The sequence below is a fragment of the Crinia signifera genome, chromosome 2 (genome assembly GCF_055691185.1).
Source record: "Crinia signifera chromosome 2, ASM5569118v1, whole genome shotgun sequence".
NCBI classification, from domain to species: Eukaryota; Metazoa; Chordata; class Amphibia; order Anura; family Myobatrachidae; genus Crinia; species Crinia signifera.
The window spans coordinates 132,347-153,748 of record NC_139218.1 but is presented as its reverse complement, the minus strand read 5'-3'; the positions used below and the strand labels follow the sequence as shown (position 1 = coordinate 153,748).

Here is a 21,402-nt window from a genome sequence, read left to right as displayed (position 1 = left end):
CATATTAGTACAATACAGCTGGGATGTAGGGAAGCAGATGCCGTGTCTGTGAACTATGCAGTACATAGGGCAAACATTAGTACTGTACAGGTGGGATGTAGGGAAGCAGAAGAGGTGTCCGCGTACTACCAGGGCAGCACCGTACATAGGGCACACATTAGTACAATACAGCTAGGATGTAGGGAAGCAGAAGTGGTGTCTGTATACTACCAGGGGTAGCGCCATATATAGGGCACACATTAGTACAATACAGATGGGATGTAGGGAAGTAGAGGAGATATCTGCGCACCACAAGTGTCAGCGCCGTACATAGGGCACACATTAGTATTATAGAGCTGGGATATAGGGAAGTAGAGGCGGTGTTTGTGTACTACCAGTGCAGCGTTGTACATAGGGCACACAATAGTACAATACAGCTAGGATGTAGGGAAGCAGAGGAGGTGTCCGCATACTACCAGGGCAGCACCGTACATAGGGCACACAATAGTACAATACAGCTAGGATGTAGGGAAGTAGAGGAGGTATCTGTGCACCACCAGGGTCAGCGCTGTACATAGGGCACACATTAGTACTATACAGCTGGGATGTAGGGAAGTAGAGGAGGTATCTGTGCACCACCAGGGTCAGCGCTGTACATAGGGCACACATTAGTACTATACAGCTGGGATGTAGGGAAGCAGAGGTGGTGTCTGTATATTACCAGGGGCAGCGCCATATATAGGGCACACATTAGTACAGTACAGATGGGATGTAGGGAAGTAGAGGAGATATCTGCGCACCACAAGTGTCAGCGCCGTACATAGGGCACACATTAGTATTATAGAGCTGGGATATAGGGAAGTAGAGGAGGTGTCTGTGTACTACCAGTGCAGCGCTGTACATAAGGCACACATTAGTACAATACAGCTAGGATGTAGGGAAGCAGAAGTGGTGTCTGTGCACTACCAGGGGAAGTGCCGTACATAGGACACATATTAGTACAATACAGCTGGGATGTAGGGAAGCAGATGCCGTGTCTGTGAACTATGCAGTACATAGGGCAAACATTAGTACTGTACAGGTGGGATGTAGGGAAGCAGAAGAGGTGTCCGCGTACTACCAGGGCAGCACCGTACATAGGGCACACATTAGTACAATACAGCTAGGATGTAGGGAAGTAGAGGAGGTATCTGCGCACCACCAGGGTCAGCACTGTACATAGGGCACACATTAGTACTATACAGCTGGGATGTAGGGAAGCAGAGGAGGTGTCTGTATACTACCAGGGGTAGCACCGTGCATATGGCACACATTAGTACAATACAGTTGGGATGTAGAAAAGCAGAGGAGGTGACCGTGTACTACCAGAGGTAGCGCCGTACATAGGGCACACATTAGTACAATACAGTTGGGATGTAGAGAAGCAGAGGAGGTGTCAGTGTACTACCAGGGGTAGCGCCGTACATAGGGCGCACAATAGTACCCTCAGAAGACCTGCCTAAAGTTATACATGCATTTTTATCATCACGACTAGACTACTGCAATGCTCTCTACCTGGGTCTTCCAGCAAAAGAATTGCACCGCTTGCAGCTGGTACAAAATGCAGCCGCCAGACTATTAACTAACCAGCCCCGCTCCAGCCACATAACTCCCATTCTCTACGCCCTTCACTGGCTACCTGTAAAATGGCAAATCGTTTTCAAGATTGGCTTACTCACTTTCAAGGCCCTACATGACCAGGGCCCAAGGTACCTGCAGCAGCTGCTGATCCCTTACTGTCCTACTCGATTACTACGAATCGCTGAAGATGGACTAACAGTACCCAGAATCTCCCTGAATTCATCTGGGGGTCGAGCTTTCAACTTTGCTGCCCCGACTCTGTGGAACTCTCTTCCTCGCACAGTGCGAGAAGCCCCCACTGTAGAATCCTTTAAGAATAGACTAAAGACGTTCCTATTTACTCAGCATTTCACTGACATCTACTGTTAAGCTTGTTTTGTATTTCGCGCTGTAAAGACAATGGTGAAGCACTTTGAGTCCTATTGGGAGAAAAGCGCTATATAAATATTGTTATTATTATTATTATTACTATACAGCTGGGATGTTGGGAAGCAGAGGATATGCTATGTGTATACCTATAAGATCTCCGGTAATATAACTAATGATCTCATGTAGACAATAGCTGAACGTCTAACATGCCGCAGATAAGTTATTGGTCTTCCCACTGCCATTTATATCTATATTAGGTTCTCCGCGAGCGCCTTGGTGTCCGGTGTCTCCTTGGTCTTACAGCCACAGCGACTTTGGGTACAGCACAGGATGTTGCCCGGCACTTGGGGGTCCCAGATCATGAGGATATTTCCCTTCGATCTGCTGCTGTTCCTTCTAATTTACATCTCTCGGTGTCCAGGGACCGGGAGCGAGATCAGGTGAGGATGATTCAAACGCCTAATAAAAAGAATCCTTTTTGATGAATTAGCCTTTCAGTAATATAAATTGTCTGTGAATTCACATGTTACAGAAATCAACCTGGGCTATGTTTATTAGCCCAGCGTTCTAGTAAGGTTTTAAAACTGTGTGTACATATTTGTGTGGTGTGCTTGCCTAAAAAGTGACTATATATATATATATATATATATATATATATATATATATATATATATATATATATATATATAATGTGTGTATACAGATGGGGCAGGCCTCTTCCTTGCTGGCGAATCGCCAGAACGTCAGCGGCCTGCCTTACCATCTGACTGAGACGCGCGTGCCTCAATCTCCGTCGGCGGGGCGACGGGAACCCTGTCCGTCTCCGCCTCAGGGAGACGGACAGGGTTAGGGGGGTGCGGGCAGGCGGCGGGGACCCCGGGTTACCACCGACAAGCCGGCGGTGACCTGGGGGAGCGGCTGGAAGCACCGTCGGAAGGGGACGCACGTGCGTCCCCTTCTCGTTATGCGGCTGGCGTCGCCATCGCCATCCCCTGCTCAGATGGGACCTGCCCCATCTATCTATATAGTTTTAGCAACGTTTCGGGAAGGTTTATTATCCCGTCCTCAGGCTTGGTAAGACATACAATGAATGATACAAAGGATTTACCTTAAATTGCCTCCCGTCCTGCGTGCAGCGTGCGGCGTCCTCCCCCTGCTTCCAGCTCTCTTCCTGGTTTAGAATCTCTGTGTCCACGTACTGAGATACTGGTGACGTCAGAGGAGGCAGGTCAGCTGGCTCGGACGTTGGTACGACCTCACCTAGAGTATTGTGTTCAGTTCTGGAGGCCATATCTCCAGAAGGATATAAATACATTAGAGACTGTACAAAGAAGAGCAACTAAAATGGTGCATGGCCTACATCACAAAACGTACCAGGAAAGACTAAAAGATCTTAATATGTATACTTTAGAGCAGAGAAGGGAAAGGGGGGACATGATAGAAACTTTCAAATATATCAAGGGCTTTAACAAGGTACAGGTGGGAGACATTCTTCACAGGAAGAGGAGCAACAGAACACGAGGACATGCACTGAAACTAGAGGGAGGAAGATTCAGGGGAAATGTGAGGAAGAATTTTTTCACAGAAAGAGTAGTAGATAAGTGGAATAGCCTCCCAACAGAGGTGGTAGACGCAAATACAGTAGTACAATTTAAACATGCTTGGGATAAGCATATTGATATCCTTACAAAAAAATAAGGATCAAATATGGTTTGAGGTAACATGTTTAAAAAAAGGGGCAGACTAGATGGGCCAAGTGGTTCTTATCTGCCGTCAAATTCTATGTTTCTATTCCGTTACATTTAAAAAGACATATATAGTGAGTAATAGTGAATATGCGGATTAAATCTATATGAAGAGAACAAAGTCAATAGATCCTTACATCATCTGAACATCTAGTTCATGCAGGCAAAGTGTTTTTACATTACAGACAAATATTACAGACAAATATTACAGACAAATATTACAGACAAATATTATAGAAAAATATTTAAATTTAATTGATCATTCAAACCCTTGGGTTTGAGAGTATCTAAAGTGAAAATCCACTTTGCCTCGCATTTTAAAAGTTTAAGGTGCCTGTCGCCCCCTCTCCCATCGTCCGGTACGTGGTCAATGACCATGTGTCGGAAACTAGCTAAATTGTTTTTCGCTTCTGCAAAATGTTTATCTAGTGGTTGATCCACACTTTTACCCTTGATGGCTGCACTTATTGCGGATCGGTGTAGAGCCATGCGCTCCTTAAAGGTGCGCATGGTCTTTCCTATGTAATTTAAGCCACAAGGGCATTTAGCTAAATACACAACATAGGAACTAGAACATGATAAGTTGTGATTAATAAAATATTTCTGTCCCGTATAGGGATGGCAGAAATATTTTCCAGATATCATATGACTGAATGTCTTGCAGCCAGTACATTTATGGCATCCATTAGATTTTCTGGTTTTCATAGTTGTTTCTTTCAGTTGGTTGGTAACATCACTGTGAACCACCCAATCACGGATGCTTTTACCTCTTTCGTAGCAGTGTCTCACTTCTGATCTTTTTAGACTTTTAAACTCTTGCTGTACTACTGGCCAATTGTTTTTTCACGATTTTTTTGACAGAATTAGAGGAGGTATTGTATTTCTGTACCCAGTTTACATTGGGATCCGTCACTTTTTTAGGAGTCGATATCAATGTTTCTTCTCTTGAGATCAATTCAATTCTCTCTCTAGCTGTACTTAAAGACATCTCACTATACCCTCTTTCTCTGAATCTGTCTGACATGGTGTTCAGAGTTGCATCTAACACTTCTGGCTCACTAGTAATTCTTTTTGCTCTCAAGAATTGAGAGTAAGGGAGACTGCTGACGGTGGATTTGGGGTGAAAGCTATCTACTCTCAAAATTGTATTTTTATCTGTTGGTTTTGAAAAAACACTTGTTTGAATTTTATTGTTATCTAATCTAATTGTGACCTCTAGATAGTGTATCTCCTCTAGGCTCATCGAGAATGTGTATTTGATGGGGCAATTTGCATTGTTAACCCTTTCCATCAAATTGTGGAATTCTTCATATGTTCCACGCCAAAAGAGGATCACGTCATCTATATAGCGTTTGTAATAAAGGATTTTATCCCTGTTGTCACGATTGAGAAAAAACTGATAATCAATGTGTGTCATGTAGCCATTTGCATATGTAGGGGATACATTCGATCCCATTGACACCCCGGTCCGTTGGATATAGTATTTACCATTGAAGAAAAAATAACTCCTTTCTAGGATAAGTTTTAACAGTGTTATGAAAAATTCAGGGTCAGGGCCTGAATATTCCGGATGCGTCTTAATTAACTCTTCAATGGCTTGTAACCCTTCTTTGTGGGGGATATTAGTGTATAAGCTGGTGATGTCCACGGTCACCATCCAGGTGTTCTCCGGGACATCACCAAGCTCATTCAACGACACTAAAAGATCCGTGGTGTCTCTGAGATATGTCTCACCCGCCTGGACGCACGGCTGTAGGTAAAAGTCCAAGTACATAGATGTATTACTGTACAAGTCCTTGTGGACAGAATCATAGCCCCTGGCCACAAATTTCTCAATTAAATGATCAAGCCTCTCAGATATAATGAGGTTCTGTCCATGACCCATTCTGACTTGCTTGTATATTGGCATATGCCCCCTATTATTATGCTGAACAGACTGAGACCAGAATTTTGCACAGCAAGCTCAAATGATTGTTCCCCAATGTCAGCCATTATTATTAATGGGGTAACAAACCCGGTGCCTTGCCAAAGGCCTCACAGGATCTACATTTACTCAAAACCACAGCAAAGCTGAATGAGAAAACTCTCACCCAGAGACAGGAAATGGCCTGTTTTACTAGGCTATAATCTGAGGAAAAGTCCCATGCTCACCAATTTAGGCATATAATGAGATCAGCACCGTCTGAGGAGACAGGGAGATCACCGGCTATCTCAGGCAGACGGGGAGATCACCGGCTATCTCAGGCAGACGGGGAGATCACCGGCTATCTCAGGCAGACGGGGAGACCACCGGCTATCTCAGGCAGACGGGGAGACCACCGGCTATCTCAGGCAGACGGGGAGACCACCGGCTATCTCAGGCAGACGGGGAGACCACCGGCTATCTCAGGCAGACGGGGAGACCACCGGCTATCTCAGGCAGACGGGGAGACCACCGGCTATCTCAGGCAGACGGGGAGACCACCGGCTATCTCAGGCAGACGGGGAGACCACCGGCTATCTCAGGCAGACGGGGAGACCACCGGCTATCTCAGGCAGACGGGGAGACCACCGGCTATCTCAGGCAGACGGGGAGACCACCGGCTATCTCAGGCAGACGTTGAGACCACCGGCTATCTCAGGCAGACGGGGAGACCACCGGCTATCTCAGGCAGACGGGGAGATCACGGGCTATCTCAGGCAGACGGGGAGATCACCGGCTATCTCAGGCAGACGGGGAGATCACCGGCTATCTCAGGCAGACGGGGAGATCACCGGCTATCTCAGGCAGACGGGGAGATCACCGGCTATCTCAGGCAGACGGGGAGATCACCGGCTATCTCAGGCAGACGGGGAGATCACCGGCTATCTCAGGCAGACGGGGAGATCACCGGCTATCTCAGGCAGACGGGGAGATCACCGGCTATCTCAGGCAGACGGGGAGATCACCGGCTATCTCAGGCAGACGGGGAGATCACCGGCTATCTCAGGCAGACGGGGAGATCACCGGCTATCTCAGGCAGACGGGGAGATCACCGGCTATCTCAGGCAGACGGGGAGATCACCGGCTATCTCAGGCAGACGGGGAGATCACCGGCTATCTCAGGCAGACGGGGAGATCACCGGCTATCTCAGGCAGACGGGGAGATCACCGGCTATCTCAGGCAGACGGGGAGATCACCGGCTATCTCAGGCAGACGGGGAGATCACCGGCTATCTCAGGCAGACGGGGAGATCAGCGCTATACAGAAAGATCTGTGATCTTAAGATGTGCGCATAAATTAGCCTTGAAATCTTTTTTCTGTCCTGGACAAAAGATTTCAGGCAAGCGCACATCTTTACCAAAGATTTTTCTTAAGATCCGGTGTACGTTCCTATGGATCTTTTGTTAATTCTTCTGATCTTTCATGCAGCACGTAAGATCAGAAATTTCAGCAAAAAATCCATGGGAGCACTCATCGGATCGATATCGGCCGATTATCGGTAAACATCAGCTGATATATCGGCCGATTTATCAGAAATCGGCCAAAATATTGTTTTAGTGTGTGGGCACCTAAGTCAGGGAGATCACCGCTATCTCTGGAATATCACAGCTATCTCAGATAGACCGGGATATCACCTATATCTTGGATAGACAGGTAGATCACAACTAGAAGAAAGTGAGGGAGATCACCGCTATCTCGTGAAGACGGGGAGATCACAGCTATCTTGGATAGTCAGGGAGATCACTGCTATCTCAGGAATGTCACAACTATTTCGGATAGACAGGGAGATCACCACTAGAAGAAAGTCAGGGAGATCACCACTAACACGGGAAGACTGGGAAATCACTTCTATATCTGGGAGATGGGGTGAGCACCGCTACCTCAGGGAGATCACAGCTATCTCAAATAGACAGGGAGATCACCGCTATCTCGGGGAGACCAGGAGATCACTGATATCTCAGGGATATCACAGCTATCTCGGATAGACAGGGAGATCACCGCTATCTCTGGGGGACAGGGAGATCACCGCTATAAGGAAGTCAGGGCGATCACGATGTCTCAGGGAGATCACCGCTGTCTCAGGAATATCTCGGATAGACAGGGAGATCACTGCTATCTTGGGGTGATCACCGCTAGCTCAAATGATCCTACCCCGATAGCCATTATTATTAATGGGGAACAAACCCGGTGATTGCCAAAGGCCTCACAGGAACTACATTTATTCACAACCACATCAAAGCTGAATGAGAGCACTCACCCAGAGACAGGAAATGGCCTGTTATACTAGGCTATAATCTAACTGAGAAAAAGTCCCATGCTCACCAATTTAGGCATATATGAGATCACCACTGTCAGGATGATCACCGCTATCTCTGGAAATCAGGGAGATCACTGCTATCTAGGGAAACGGGGAGATCCCCGCTATCTCGGGAAGACGGGGAGATCACTCTCTCAGTGTAATCATCACCATCTCGGTGATTCAGGGAGATAATCGCAATCTCGGGGAGATGAGGAGATCACCGCTATCTGGGGGAGATGGGGAGATCACTATCTCAGTGTAATCACCACCATCTCGGTGATTCAGGGAGATCACTGCTATCTAGGGAAACGGGGAGATCCCCGCTATCTCGGGGAGACGGGGAGGTCACTATCACAGGGTGATTACTGCTATCTCGGTGATTCCCGCTATTTCGGGGAGACCGGAGATCATCACTATCTCGGGAAGACAGGGAGAACACTATCTCAGGGTGATTACTGCTATCTCTCTAATTCGGGGAGATCCCCGCTATCTCGGGGAGATGAGGAGATCACCACTATCTCGGGGAGATCACTATCTCAGTGTAATCACCACCATCTCGGTGATTCAGGGAGATCACTGCTATCTCAGGGAGACGGGGAGATGGGGAGATCACTATCTCAGTGTAATCATCACCATCTCGGTGATTCAGGGAGATCACTGCTATCTAGGGAAACGGGAAGATCCCCGCTATCTCGGGGAGACGGGGAGGTCACTATCACAGGGTGATTACTGCTATCTCGGTGATTCAGGGTGATTCCCGCTATTTCGGGGAGACCGGAGATCATCACTATCTCGGGAAGACAGGGAGAACACTATCTCAGGGTGATGACTGCTATCTCTCTAATTCGGGGAGATCCCCGCTATCTCGGGGAGATGGGGAGATCACCACTATCTCGGGAAGACGGGGAGATCACTATCTCAGTGTAATCATCACCATCTCGGTGATTCAGGGAGATAATTGCAATCTCGGGGAGATCACCGATATCTCGGGGAGATCACTATCTCAGTGTAATCACCACCATCTCGGTGATTCAGGGAGATCACTGCTATCTCAGGGAGACAGGGAGATCACCGCTATCTCGGGGAGATGGGGAGATCACTATCTCAGTGTAATCACCACCATCTCGGTGATTCAGGGAGATCACTGCTATCTCAGGGAGACAGGGAGATCACCGCTATCTCGGGGAGATGGGGAGATCACTATCTCAGTGTAATCATCACCATCATCACAGCTACAGTATCTCAGGGAGACCAGGAAGATCACCACTATAAGGGAGTCAGGGAGATCACTGCTACAGGATCTCAGGGAGAAGTCATGGGCAGAAAGTATAACATATGGTGCCTAATATGTATACTCTGTTTGGTATAATTTCTCACTTCTCTCTCCTTTAGGCTCTTGTTGCTCTCTTGAAAGGAGAACGTTTTAGGAATTTGGATTCTGTTATTGTTTATTGTACGCGAAGAGAAGAGACGCAACGTTTAGCAGCGCTGCTCCGTACTTGCCTGCAGGGGACAATTGTGCAGAAAAGTCACACAGCTGAAGGGGAAGAGAATCCAATCTCTGTACGGAAGAAACTTCAGGGTGAGTTGTGTGATTGATACTGGCTAATATAGAGTATAAGGGGAAGGGGGTGATCACAAATAGAAGTGAGATATTTGCAGCAGGGATGAAGTAACGTGGCCACAAACAGCACATTTGATGGCTTAAAGTATAAATGCTGTCATTGGAATGTATCCTAATATATAATATTAGGATTAGGCAGCACCTAGCGATATTCAGTGTGACGCACATGGTAAGGGTGTATACACACGGGGCAATTTTATTCTTTGGGACGTCAGGAGCCACAGGCTTAACGTTGGGTAGTGAAGTGAGAGAGAGAATTCCAGCACCCAAGAGGTTAAACTTCTCCTGCTTCCCAGACAGCCAGGCTCCTCCCCTCTTCTACCCTGTCTCCAGGCCAGATAATTCAGTTTCTTAGGTGCTAGCAGGAGCCAACATGCACCTTATACCCCTTTTACACCAAAATCCCTGGTCGGACCCTGGTCTTTGAACACGGAAGTTTCCAGGGTCAGACCCTGCTTCATACCCCATTTACACAGCACTTCAACCTGGGTCGGACCTGGGTCTGCACCATTTACACTGAACCTGGGTCAGCCCTGCTTTTCCCTATGGATGACATTAAAAATTTAAATTTTAGGACTGATAAACTGCCAGCCAACCTTCCCTCAATGATTTAAATAAAAATTAAAAGACATGAAAAGTTAGCATTGAAAAATGTTGGTTGGTTTATTTAGCAAAATATTTTGTCAAAAAGTTATATTCAGTGATGAAGCGCACATAGCAGTATAAAAGTGCAGCATCACCCATGTGCTCCCCCCAGTCCTCTGCCCCTGCAGCAGCAGTCAGTTGGTCGACCTAAAGATGGTCAACAGTCATTAGGTCGACACCACTAGGTCGACATACTGCAAGGTCCACATGGGACAAGGTCAACAGGACATTAGGTCGGCATAGGATTTTGCACTGTTTAATGAGCCGACATATACCGACAGGCGGTATTTCATGCCCTAATATCCACTAGGGCAGTGATGGCTAACCTTGACACTCCAGCTGTTATTGAACTACACATCCCAGCATGCCGGGCTGAAATAAGTAGCCTTACTTCTTTAATTTATTTTATTTTTTTCATTCTTCTGGATCAGTGAAGGCAGAAGCACAGGGGGTCTATTACACCATTGGTGTGTGACCGCAACCGTTCCTGGGCACTCAGGAGACTGCACCAGGACACCGATGACAGGTAACACTCTCCCTGTGCAGCCTGATGTTGGGGACTGGCGGGCTGAGCTAACAAGAGGATGGCTGGTCCACCACCCGCTCCTTCTGGACCACCAGGGGAAAAGGTGTGTGGGCATCAGCACCAATAGCGGGCCGCCCTGTGCACACCGGATCCCTGCTATCTTACCGGCGCTGCATGAAGTCACTTCCTTGGGGGCCATTTGTTAGCAGGGGGGTGGGCTCTACTCACACAGCCACTCCCCCTGGGACAGTAGGCGGCACATCACACAGTGATTCCTGCCACTGATCCCTCCTGCCCTCAGCACGTGTAGCAGGGACACGGAGATCCACTCCTTCACTGCCAGAGAGCCTGGGCCAGTCCTCCCTGTACCTCTCCTCACAGGTTACAGAGTTGTGCTCCAGTCCACCATAGCTGCTTAAGGAGCTTAGTGCCATTTATTTCTTTGCATTGTATGCCTGTATGCTTACTGTGTACTGTATAACACTATCACTGCCTGTCCGCACTATACTGTATTATCTGTACCATATAGGCTGCCTGTCTGTCATTGCATTGTATGCCTGTATGCTTACTGTGTATTGTATAACACTATCACCGCCTGTCAGCACTATACTGTGTTATCTGTTCCATATAGGCTGCCTGTCTGTCTTTGCATTGTATGCCTGTATGCTCACTGTGTACTGTATAACACTATCACCGCCTGTCAGCACTATACTGTGTTATCTGTACCATATAGGCTGCCTGTCTGTCTTTGCATTGTATGCCTGTATGCTTACTGTGTACTGTATAACAATATCACCGCCTGTCAGCACTATACTGTGTTATCTGTTCCATATAGGCTGCCTGTCTGTCTTTGCATTGTATGCCTGTATGCTTACTGTGTACTGTATAACACTATCACTGCCTGTCAGCACTATACTGTGTTATCTGTACCATATAGGCTGCCTGTCTGTCTTTGCATTGTATGCCTGTATGCTTACTGTGTACTGTGTACTGTATAACACTATCACTGCCTGTCAGCACTATACTGTGTTATCTGTTCCATATAGGCTGCCTGTCTGTCTTTGCATTGTATGCTTACTGTGTACTGTATAACACTATCACTGCCTGTCCGCACTATACTGTGTTATCTGTACCATATAGGCTGCCTGTCTGTCTTTGCATTGTATGCTTACTGTGTACTGTATAACACTATCACTGCCTGTCCGCACTATACTGTGTTATCTGTACCATATAGGCTGCCTGTCTGTCTTTGCATTGTATGCCTGTATGCTTACTGTGTACTGTGTACTGTATAACACTATCACTGCCTGTCAGCACTATACTGTGTTATCTGTTCCATATAGGCTGCCTGTCTGTCTTTGCATTGTATGCTTGCTGTGTATTGTGTACTGTATAACACTATCACCGCCTGTCAGCACTATACTGTGTTATCTGTACCATATAGGCTGCCTGTCTGTCTTTGCATTGTATGCCTGTATGCTTGCTGTGTACTGTATAACACTATCACCGCCTGTCAGCACTATACTGTGTTATCTGTACCATATAGGCTGCCTGTCTGTCTTTGCATTGTATGCTTACTGTGTACTGTATAACACTATCACTGCCTGTCCGCACTATACTGTGTTATCTGTACCATATAGGCTGCCTGTCTGTCTTTGCATTGTATGCCTGTATGCTTACTGTGTACTGTGTACTGTATAACACTATCACTGCCTGTCAGCACTATACTGTGTTATCTGTTCCATATAGGCTGCCTGTCTGTCTTTGCATTGTATGCCTGTATGCTTACTGTGTATTGTGTACTGTATAACACTATCACTGCCTGTCCGCACTATACTGTGTTATCTGTACCATATAGGCTGCCTGTCTGTCTTTGCATTGTATGCTTACTGTGTACTGTATAACACTATCACTGCCTGTCAGCACTATACTGTGTTATCTGTACCATATAGGCTGCCTGTCTGTCTTTGCATTGTATGCCTGTATGCTTACTGTGTATTGTGTACTGTATAACACTATCACTGCCTGTCCGCACTATACTGTGTTATCTGTACCATATAGGCTGCCTGTCTGTCTTTGCATTGTATGCTTACTGTGTACTGTATAACACTATCACTGCCTGTCCGCACTATACTGTGTTATCTGTACCATATAGGCTGCCTGTCTGTCTTTGCATTGTATGCCTGTATGCTTGCTGTGTATTGTGTACTGTATAACACTATCACTGCCTGTCCGCACTATACTGTGTTATCTGTACCTATAAGTTGCCTGTCTGTTTCACTGTGTTTAGTGTATACAGAGTCTGGTTTTGTCTTCCAGGGGTAAATCCAGTAAGACAGAGCCCCAGCATGGTTGTCTTGCACAACCTGTAATGCGGGCCTATCCCCCCAGAACTATGTCCAGTACAGCTTATGCGCAAGCTGCTACAATACACAGGTCCCACCCACAGCTTCAGCCTCCTCTCAGTTGCCTGCCTGGGCCCCGGTGCTTACTCAGATGTTGGCACAGCTGGTAGATAGGCCCCAGCAGCCTGTGATGCCATCCTCCTCCCTGGCTGGATTGACCCCCCAGGCGTTGGAGTCACTGTGGGTGAGGTCATGATCTTCCTCTGTTCAGGGCCTACAAAAAAAACGGTACTTGTTTCCTAGCACGGCCACCACGATTTCTATCGTGGTGGTCGTGTCGGAAAAAATCGTGTCGGGTGCATACCAAAACGCACAAGACGCGACCGACGCGATGTACCCGATTTCTCCATAGGCTTCAATGTTAAAATAATTTAACATTGAAGCCTATGGAGAAATCGGGTCCATCGTGTCCATAGGCTTCAATGTTACATTATTTTAACATTGAAACTGAGTCCATTTAACATGGGAAAAAATGGTAAAAGGGCCAATATGGCCCCATTTCTCATTGGGTATGGCCCCGTCATGTGTGTAAAAAATAATGGCCCCCCATTGTGGGCGCCACCCCCACGGTCGACGCGAACCCGAAGCGTGGCGAGCGCAGCGGTGCGCGTCCTCCGACCTTTTCATTCCCCTACTATCCACGTCGGCGTGGAGTTGAGAATAGATTAGTGTGGCGAGCGCAGCGAGCCACCGAGCCCGAAGCGTGGCGAGCGCACGCTGATACCTTCACAGATCCCTGCGTCCCCTCGCGGGCTTCACAGGTATCAGCGTCCCCTCGCGGGGCTCGCTGCGCTCGCCACACTAATCTATTCTCAACTCCACGCCGACGTGGATAGTAGGGGAATGAAAAGGTCGGAGGACGCGCACCGCCGCCCCACGCGGGCTCGCTGCGCTTGCCACGCTTCGGGTTCGCGTCGATCGTGGGGGTGGCGGCCACAATGGGGGACCATTATTTTTTACACACATGACGGGGCCATAACCAATGAGAAATGGCCCTTATTCGGCCTTTTCCCATTTTTTCCTATGTTAAATGGACTCAGTTTCAATGTTAAAATAATTTAACATTGAAGCCTATGGACAAATCGGGGGCATCGCGTCGGGTGCGTATAGGCTTCAATGTTAAAATATTTTAACATTGAAGCCTATGGGGAAAGCGTGGGCATCGCGTCGGTCGCGTTGTGTGCCTTCTTAAGGCACACGACCGACGCGATGTACCCGAGTACTGCTTTTTTCAAAGGAAATCGCGGGCATCGTGTGCCTTAAAGTTAAGGCACACGATGCCCGCGATTGTGGCCGTGATATGAAACAAGTACCAAAAAACCTTACAGGGTAGACCTGATAAGCGCAGGGCTACGGTCAGGGAAAGCTCTTCATCTCAGCCCCTCCATCAACATGACTCTGACACGGACTGGGAGGATGAACAGGAGGAGGAACAGGAGGAACCTATAGATGTAGATGCTGATGCTGACGAGGAGGATGCCTCATGCAAAGAGGACACCCCATCACGCATTGATGTGGCGGCTTTAGTCACAGCGGTTAAAGAGGCCCTTCATTTACCGCTTTACCCGCTTAATCGCCTAAATCCTTGGGCCCTATTTTCAAATGTCCTAAACCAGGCATGTCCAAATTACGGCCCTCCAGCTGTTGCAAAACTACAAGTCCCATCATGCCGTGCCACAGTTTTGCTTTTAGGTAATGCTAAAACTATGGCAAGGCATGCTGGGAATTATGGTTTCACAACAGTTGGAGGGCCATAGTTTGAACATGCCTGCCCTTAGCGGACTCTAGCTTTATTTCCTAAAATCCTCTCTGAGGCTTGGAAAGGACCAAACAGGAAGTTTACCCTGCGTAGACGTTTTGCATCCTTTTTACCCCCTCCCTCAGGATGATAGGGTCCTCTGAGAAACCTCAGGAGAAATCCTCCTAAGGTAGACGCACATGTGGCTAAGCTAATGAGATCCTCTACGCTGCCAAAACCAACTGCGTCCCTCAAAGACCCAGCAGATTAGAAGTTGGAAAACAAAATAAAACTTCTCTACTCCACTGCAGGCGCAGTAGCTAGGCCTGCCCTAGCATCAGCCTGGGTGGCAAAGGCCATGGTGGAATGGGCAACTACTCACGCAGCTGAAGGTGTGCCCGCGGAGAACCTTCTATCATTGATATGGTACATCAGGTCGCCCTCTATTTAGAGGAGGCAGCGCTTGATACTGCCACCCTGACCCCCTGAGTTCGACAGTTGCAGCACAACGTTCCTTGTGGCCGTGCTCTTGGAAGGCGGCCCTGACTCTAAGGAAACCTTAGAAGTGCTTCCCTTTGTAGGTTCCCTTTTGTTTGGGTCCAAGCTAGATAAAATTGTAGCTACGGTGGCAGCTTCTAAAGCAGCTTTCCTGCCATTCGCTCCTACAACAGGCACATGGGTTCAGGATGTTGTCTCTCGAGGATACTCCCCAACCTTTCCGGAATTGTCCATCAAACTCGTTCTTTTCAACAAGTTCTCCAAGGGACTTGGGAAAAGCGCAGAGCTCTGGAGCAGGCCATCCAGAAGCTCCTGTTATCTGGGGTCATATCTCCGATCCCTGCGCCTCAGCGAGGCACAGGTTTCTAGGTTCCTCTTCCTTACTTGATTTACTTGACAGTGCATTAACCTAGAATCTACTTTTAAATGGGAAATTAATAAACATTATAATTAAAACTTTTTAATATATACATACCAAGAGTGTACCAACAAAGAGAGTCTACTTTTCTCTTCTATATCTTGAATCTACCCACTTGACTCTGGGGAGCACTGCCAACACATTAAAATCAGCCATAAAAGGCAAAAAAAATTAAGTTGGCTATCTCCTATTATCTTTTGAACTCGAGAGACAACTACTTTGTGGCAACACCAGTGTATGCTTTGATGATGTGGCAACACCAGTGTATGCTTTGATGATGGACGCCCTGTCAGCCTTGTGGCCATTGCTCTGATGTACTCCTTCTCTCCCATTTTGTTCCTCCTGAGAGTGATCCACAAGTTGAAGGCAGAGGGCAGCACACTGATCCTGGTGGCTCCCAGTTGGCCCAGATGGATCTGGTTCTCAAATCTAAAGGCACTGTCAGCGGCCCCTTCGATCTTATATACCCCTACGTCCAAACCTGCTCACTCAGGGACCGTGCCTACACCCTGATTTGCAGCATCTGCTTTTGACGGGGTGGCTGTTGAGACCTCCCTGTTAAGGGCAAGAGACTTTAACTCTAGAGTATTCTCAACCATTCTCAGGGCACGCAAACCTTCTTTGGCTGGTGCTTACCATTGCATCAGGCATGCTTACTTTTCCTGGTGTCGTGTTCGCCAATTCAATCCCAGGACTTTCCGCTTAGCCATGTAGTAGTAGTAGTACGTTTATTTATAAGGCGCCGCAAAGTGTCCGCAGCGCCGTACATAGCAAACAAAAAAAAAAATTACAAGGTAACGTACAGGGTATGTTGAAAAATACAGTATAAATAGGGGTATAGCTGGTAGAACTAAAATCAGCATCAGTTCAGAAGTAGGTGTCAAAATTGTCGAGGAGACTGAAGATGAAGTAGAGGAAGGGAAGAACAGGACAGGAGTACAGGTGAGGTAATGAGGTAGGGTGAGTACTTGAGGAAGGAGGACCCTACTCATAAGAGTTAACATACTAAAAATAGGTGGGTGGACGAACGAAATACAATAGGATAAGTAGGAACGGAGGAAGGATAGGAGGATAAAAAGAGGTTAGGAGGAGGGATAGGCTAGTCGAAAAAAGTGGGTTTTGAGGGAGCGCTTGAAGGAGGTAAGGGAATCAGATAGCCTGATGGGTGGCGGGAGGTTGTTCCAGTGCAGGGGGGCAGCGCGAGAGAAGTCTTGGACACAGGAGTGGGAGGAGGTGATTAGGTGAGAGGTCAGTCGGCGGTCAGCGATGGAGCGAAGAGGACGGGAGGGAGTGCGGATAGAGATCAGTGAAGAGAGGTAAGGAGCTGTGGAGGAGGAGAGAGCCTTGTAGGTGGTGGTGAGGAGTTTAAAGAGAACTCGGAAAGGAATGGGGAGCCAGTGAAGAGATAGACAGAGGGGGGAGGTGGAGGTAGAGCGGCGGGAGAGGAAGATGAGCCTAGCAGCAGCGTTAAGAATGGATTGGAGAGGTGCGAGGCGGGTGAGAGGTAGCCCAGAGAGAAGGATGTTGCAGTAGTCAAGGTGGGAGATGACAAGAGAGTGAATGAGAATTTTGGTCGCGTCAGTGGAGAGGAATGGTCTGATGCGTGAGATGTTGCGTAGGTGAAAGCGGCAAGACTGTGAGAGAGCACGAAAGTGGGGGGTGAAAGAGAGGGAGGAGTCAATGATGACACCGAGGCAGCGCGTTTGGTCGGTGGACGTGATCTCGGTTTCACCAATGCTGATGGAGATAGTGGGAGAAGAGGGGATGTTCGGGGGATGGAAGATTAGAAGTTCAGTATTAGCCATGTTTAGTTTCAGGAAGCGTTGGGTCATCCAGGCTGAGATGGCCGTGAGGCATTCGGAGACCTTGGACAGGAGTAATGGGGATAAGTCGGGGGAGGAGAGATAGATTAGGATATCATCAGCATAAAGGTGGTAATGAAAACCATAGGAGCTGATGAGGGTGCCCAGAGAGGTGGTGTAGAGGGAAAAGAGGAGAGGGCCAAGGACTGACCCTTGGGGAACACCGACTGGCTGCGGGGTAGTAGGAGAGGAGGAGCTCGGAGTGGAGACGGAGAAGGAGCGATCGGAGAGGTATGAGGTGAACCAGGAGAAGACCGTGCCAGTGATGCCAAAAGAGCGGAGGGTGTTGAGCAGGAGAGGGTGGTCAACAGTGTCAAAGGCAGCCTACAGATCAAGCTGGATGAGGATAGAGAAGAGGCCTTTGGATTTAGCCGATAGTAGATCGTTAGTGACTTTGGTCAGGGCAGTTTTAGTGGAATGTAAAGGGCGGAACCCGGATTGGAGGGGGTCTAGAATGGAGTTAGCAGTAAGGTGGTTTAGGAGACGATTATAGGTCAGACGTTCTAGGAGCTTGGAGGCAAAAGGGAGGAGGGAGATGGGCCTGTAGTTGGATGGAGAGTTGGGGTCCAGATTTGTTTTTTTGAGATTTGGGGAGACAAGAGCGTGTTTGAAGGAGGAAGGGAAGATCCCAGAGGATAGGGAAAGATTAAAGAGGTGAGCCAGGTGAGAGCAGACTGACGGACTGAGACGACGGATAATATTGGAGGGGATAGGATCGAGCGGGCAGGTGGAGGGAGAAGCGGATTGAAGGATAGAGTGGACTTCAGCAGCAGTGGTGGGGTAAAATGAGGACAGGGGTTGGAAGGAGGGGAGTGGAGATGTAGGAGGGGAGGAGGGAGAGGGTGAGGTCATGGCGGCAGTCCTGAGAGAGGAGATTTTGGTTGAAAAGTAGGTAGCAAAATCAGCGGCTACGATGGAGGACGGAAGAGCAGGAGGAGGGGGGGAGAGCAAGGAGTTGAAGGTGGCAAAGAGCCTGCGGGGATTGGATGATTGGGAAAGGATGAGGGACTTGAAGTAGGATTCCTTGGCCAGAGCAAGGGCAGAGCTGAAGGAGGAAAGAATGAATTTGAAATGGAGATAATCCGCAAGGGAGCGTGATTTCTTCCAGCAGCGCTTAGCAGTGCGAGAGCACTTTTTAAGGAATCGGGTGATAGGCGAGTGCCACGGTTGGGGGTTGGAGCATCGAAGGGGGATAGAGGAGGGAGGGCAGGCAGAGTCCAATGCCGAAGATAAGGTGTCATTATAGAGGGAGGCGGCGAGGTTCGGGCAGGACATGAGGGCGATTGGGGCGAGAAGAGGACACAGCGTGTTTGAGAAGGCAGCAAGATCAAGTGTGTTGACGTTATGCCGTGAGACAATGCGCTTGGGAGGGGGGGAGGGGGAAGCAGTGAGGGAGAAGTAGATGAGGTGATGGTCAGAAAGAGGAAAAGCCGAGATAGTGTTGTCAGTAAGGGAACAAGAGCGAGAGAAGACGAGATCGAGGGAGTGTCCTTGGATGTGGGTGGGAGAGGTAGTCCACTGAGATAGGCCAAGAGAGGAGCAGAGAGAGAGGAGTTTGGAGGTGCCAGGATCAGCGGGGTTATCCAAGAATGACAGATGGCAGGTCAGAGGAGAGGAAGTGTGGAAGCCAGGCGGCGAAGTTGTCAAGAAATTGGGAGATAGGGCCAGGGGGGCGGTAGATTGCAGCAACACGGAGGTGGTAGGGGTAGTACAGACGGATAGAGTGAGACTCAAAGGAGGAGAAAAGGAGAGAGGGTTCAGGGTGAATGACACTGTGGGTGCATGAGGCTGAGAGGAGAAAACCCACACCGCCACCTTGGCGACCGTCAGGCCTGGGAGTGTGAGAGAAAGAGAGGCCACCGTGGGAGAGAGCAGCTGGAGAGACAAAATCAGAGGTGGAGAGCCAGGTCTCGGTGATAGCAAAGAGGAGGAATGTTCTAGAGATGAATAGGTCATGGATGGCAGGGAGTTTGTTGCAGATGGATCTGGCGTTCCATAGTGCACAGGAAAGAGGGGGGGTGGGTTGTGTATTTATGTGGATAAGGTTTTTGGGATTGCAGAAACGAGGGGGGGTCGTTGGGAGGGTGGGGGTGCGGGGGCGAGTGGTCAGGATAGGTATGGGATGGGAGGGGGGAGGAGCAGTTGGAGAAAGTGAAGTTGAGAGATTAACAGCCATGAGGAACCGAAGGTGAGAGGGTAGGTTAGTGAAAGCAGACAGAGGGATTTGGGAGGACAGACAGCGTCTGTAGTAGATTTGCGAGGATGTGGTAGAAAACAGAGTGAGAGAGAAGGTAACAGGCAAGGAACTACTGTCAGAGAGGAGACAAGTGGGTAAAATCAGGTTGATTGAGTAATCCAATTAAGTATGAAACAACAACAAGTGAGAGGATGAAGGGAACAGAGAAGGTCAGAAGTGAGGCAAATGTGAGCAGGCGTGAAGAGGGAAACGGAGTGCAATAAATGTGTGGCAAAGATAAGAGAAAATAATAGTGAATGAGTAAAATGAAATACAATGTTGGAAAAAATATAGATAAAATGAATTACATGTCAAAATTGAGCAACAATATTACAATAAAATAGAATATGAAAATTTAGACTGTGTTCAAACTCACCTTTTCAGTATTCTAACTCACCTGCTTCAGTTTCTAACTCACAAGTCACTTAAGTAATCAAGCTTCACTTTAGTCTGCAAGCTTCCCTCTCAATGAGCATTGGTTCTGTCTTTCTTACAGAAGGAGTAAAACAAGGCATTTTGGTACTTGTTTCCTAGCACGGCCACAATTTTCCCATTGAAATGCATTGAAAATAGTAAAAATCGCGTCGTATGCGGCTAAAAAAGCCTTAAATGGTCCAGACGCGATGCCCACGATTTCCCCATAGGAAACAATGTTAAATGGCTCAATGTACCCGCGATGCCCCCGATTTCTCATAGGGAACAATGTTAAATACCTAAATTTCAACAAATCATCATAGGGAACAATGGTAAATGGGCCAGAAAGCCCCAAAAACACCCCAGAACAGTGAAATGTCCCCCCAAAAGTACTTTACGCCACCCCGCGATCAACGCGAACCCGAAGCGTGGCGAGGGGCGGCGGTACGCGTCCTCCGACCTTTTCATACCCCCACTATCCACGTCGGCGTGGAGTTGAGAATAGAATAGTGTGGCGAGCCCTGCGAGGGGACGCGGATACGTTCACAGGTATCCGCGTCCCCTCGCGGGGTTCGCTGCGCTCGCCACGCTTCGGGCTCGGTGGCTCGCTGCGCTCGCCACACTATTCTATTCTCAACTCCACGCCGACGTGGATAGTGGGGGTATGAAAAGGTCGGAGGACGCGTACCGCCGCCCCTCGCAGGCTCGCTGTGCTTGCCACGCTTCGGGATCGCGTTGATCGTGGGGTGGTGTAAAATACTTTTGGGGGGACATTTCACTGTTCAGGGGTGTTTTGGGGGGTTTATGGCCCATTTAACATTGTTCCCTATGATGATTTGGGTAAATTGACCCATTTAACATTGTTTCCTATGGGAAATCGGGGGCATCGCGGCTAAATTGAGGCATTTAACATTGTTCCCTATGGGGAAATCGCGGCCATCGCGTTGCGACCATCGCACCCGTTTTTTTTAGTGCTTGCGATGCCCCCGATTTTTTCCTCACGATGCCCACGATCATGATCGTTGTGGCCGTGCTAGGAAACAAGTACCAGCATTTTTTC

General features: G+C 48.2%; 1 protein-coding gene across 5 annotated transcripts in view; it reads left to right on the top strand.

Moving 5' to 3' along the window:
- The window catches only part of RECQL4 (RecQ like helicase 4), a 314,021-nt gene that overhangs the window by 245,752 nt on the left and 46,867 nt on the right, over positions 1 to 21,402 (top strand). For all 5 annotated transcript variants that reach the window (XM_083171422.1, XM_083171418.1, XM_083171421.1 and 2 more), the window contains exons 15-16: positions 2,226 to 2,408; positions 9,369 to 9,558. In XM_083171422.1, the coding sequence (XP_083027548.1) occupies positions 2,226 to 2,408; positions 9,369 to 9,558 (373 nt within the window). The remainder of the gene's footprint in view (positions 1 to 2,225; positions 2,409 to 9,368; positions 9,559 to 21,402) is intronic.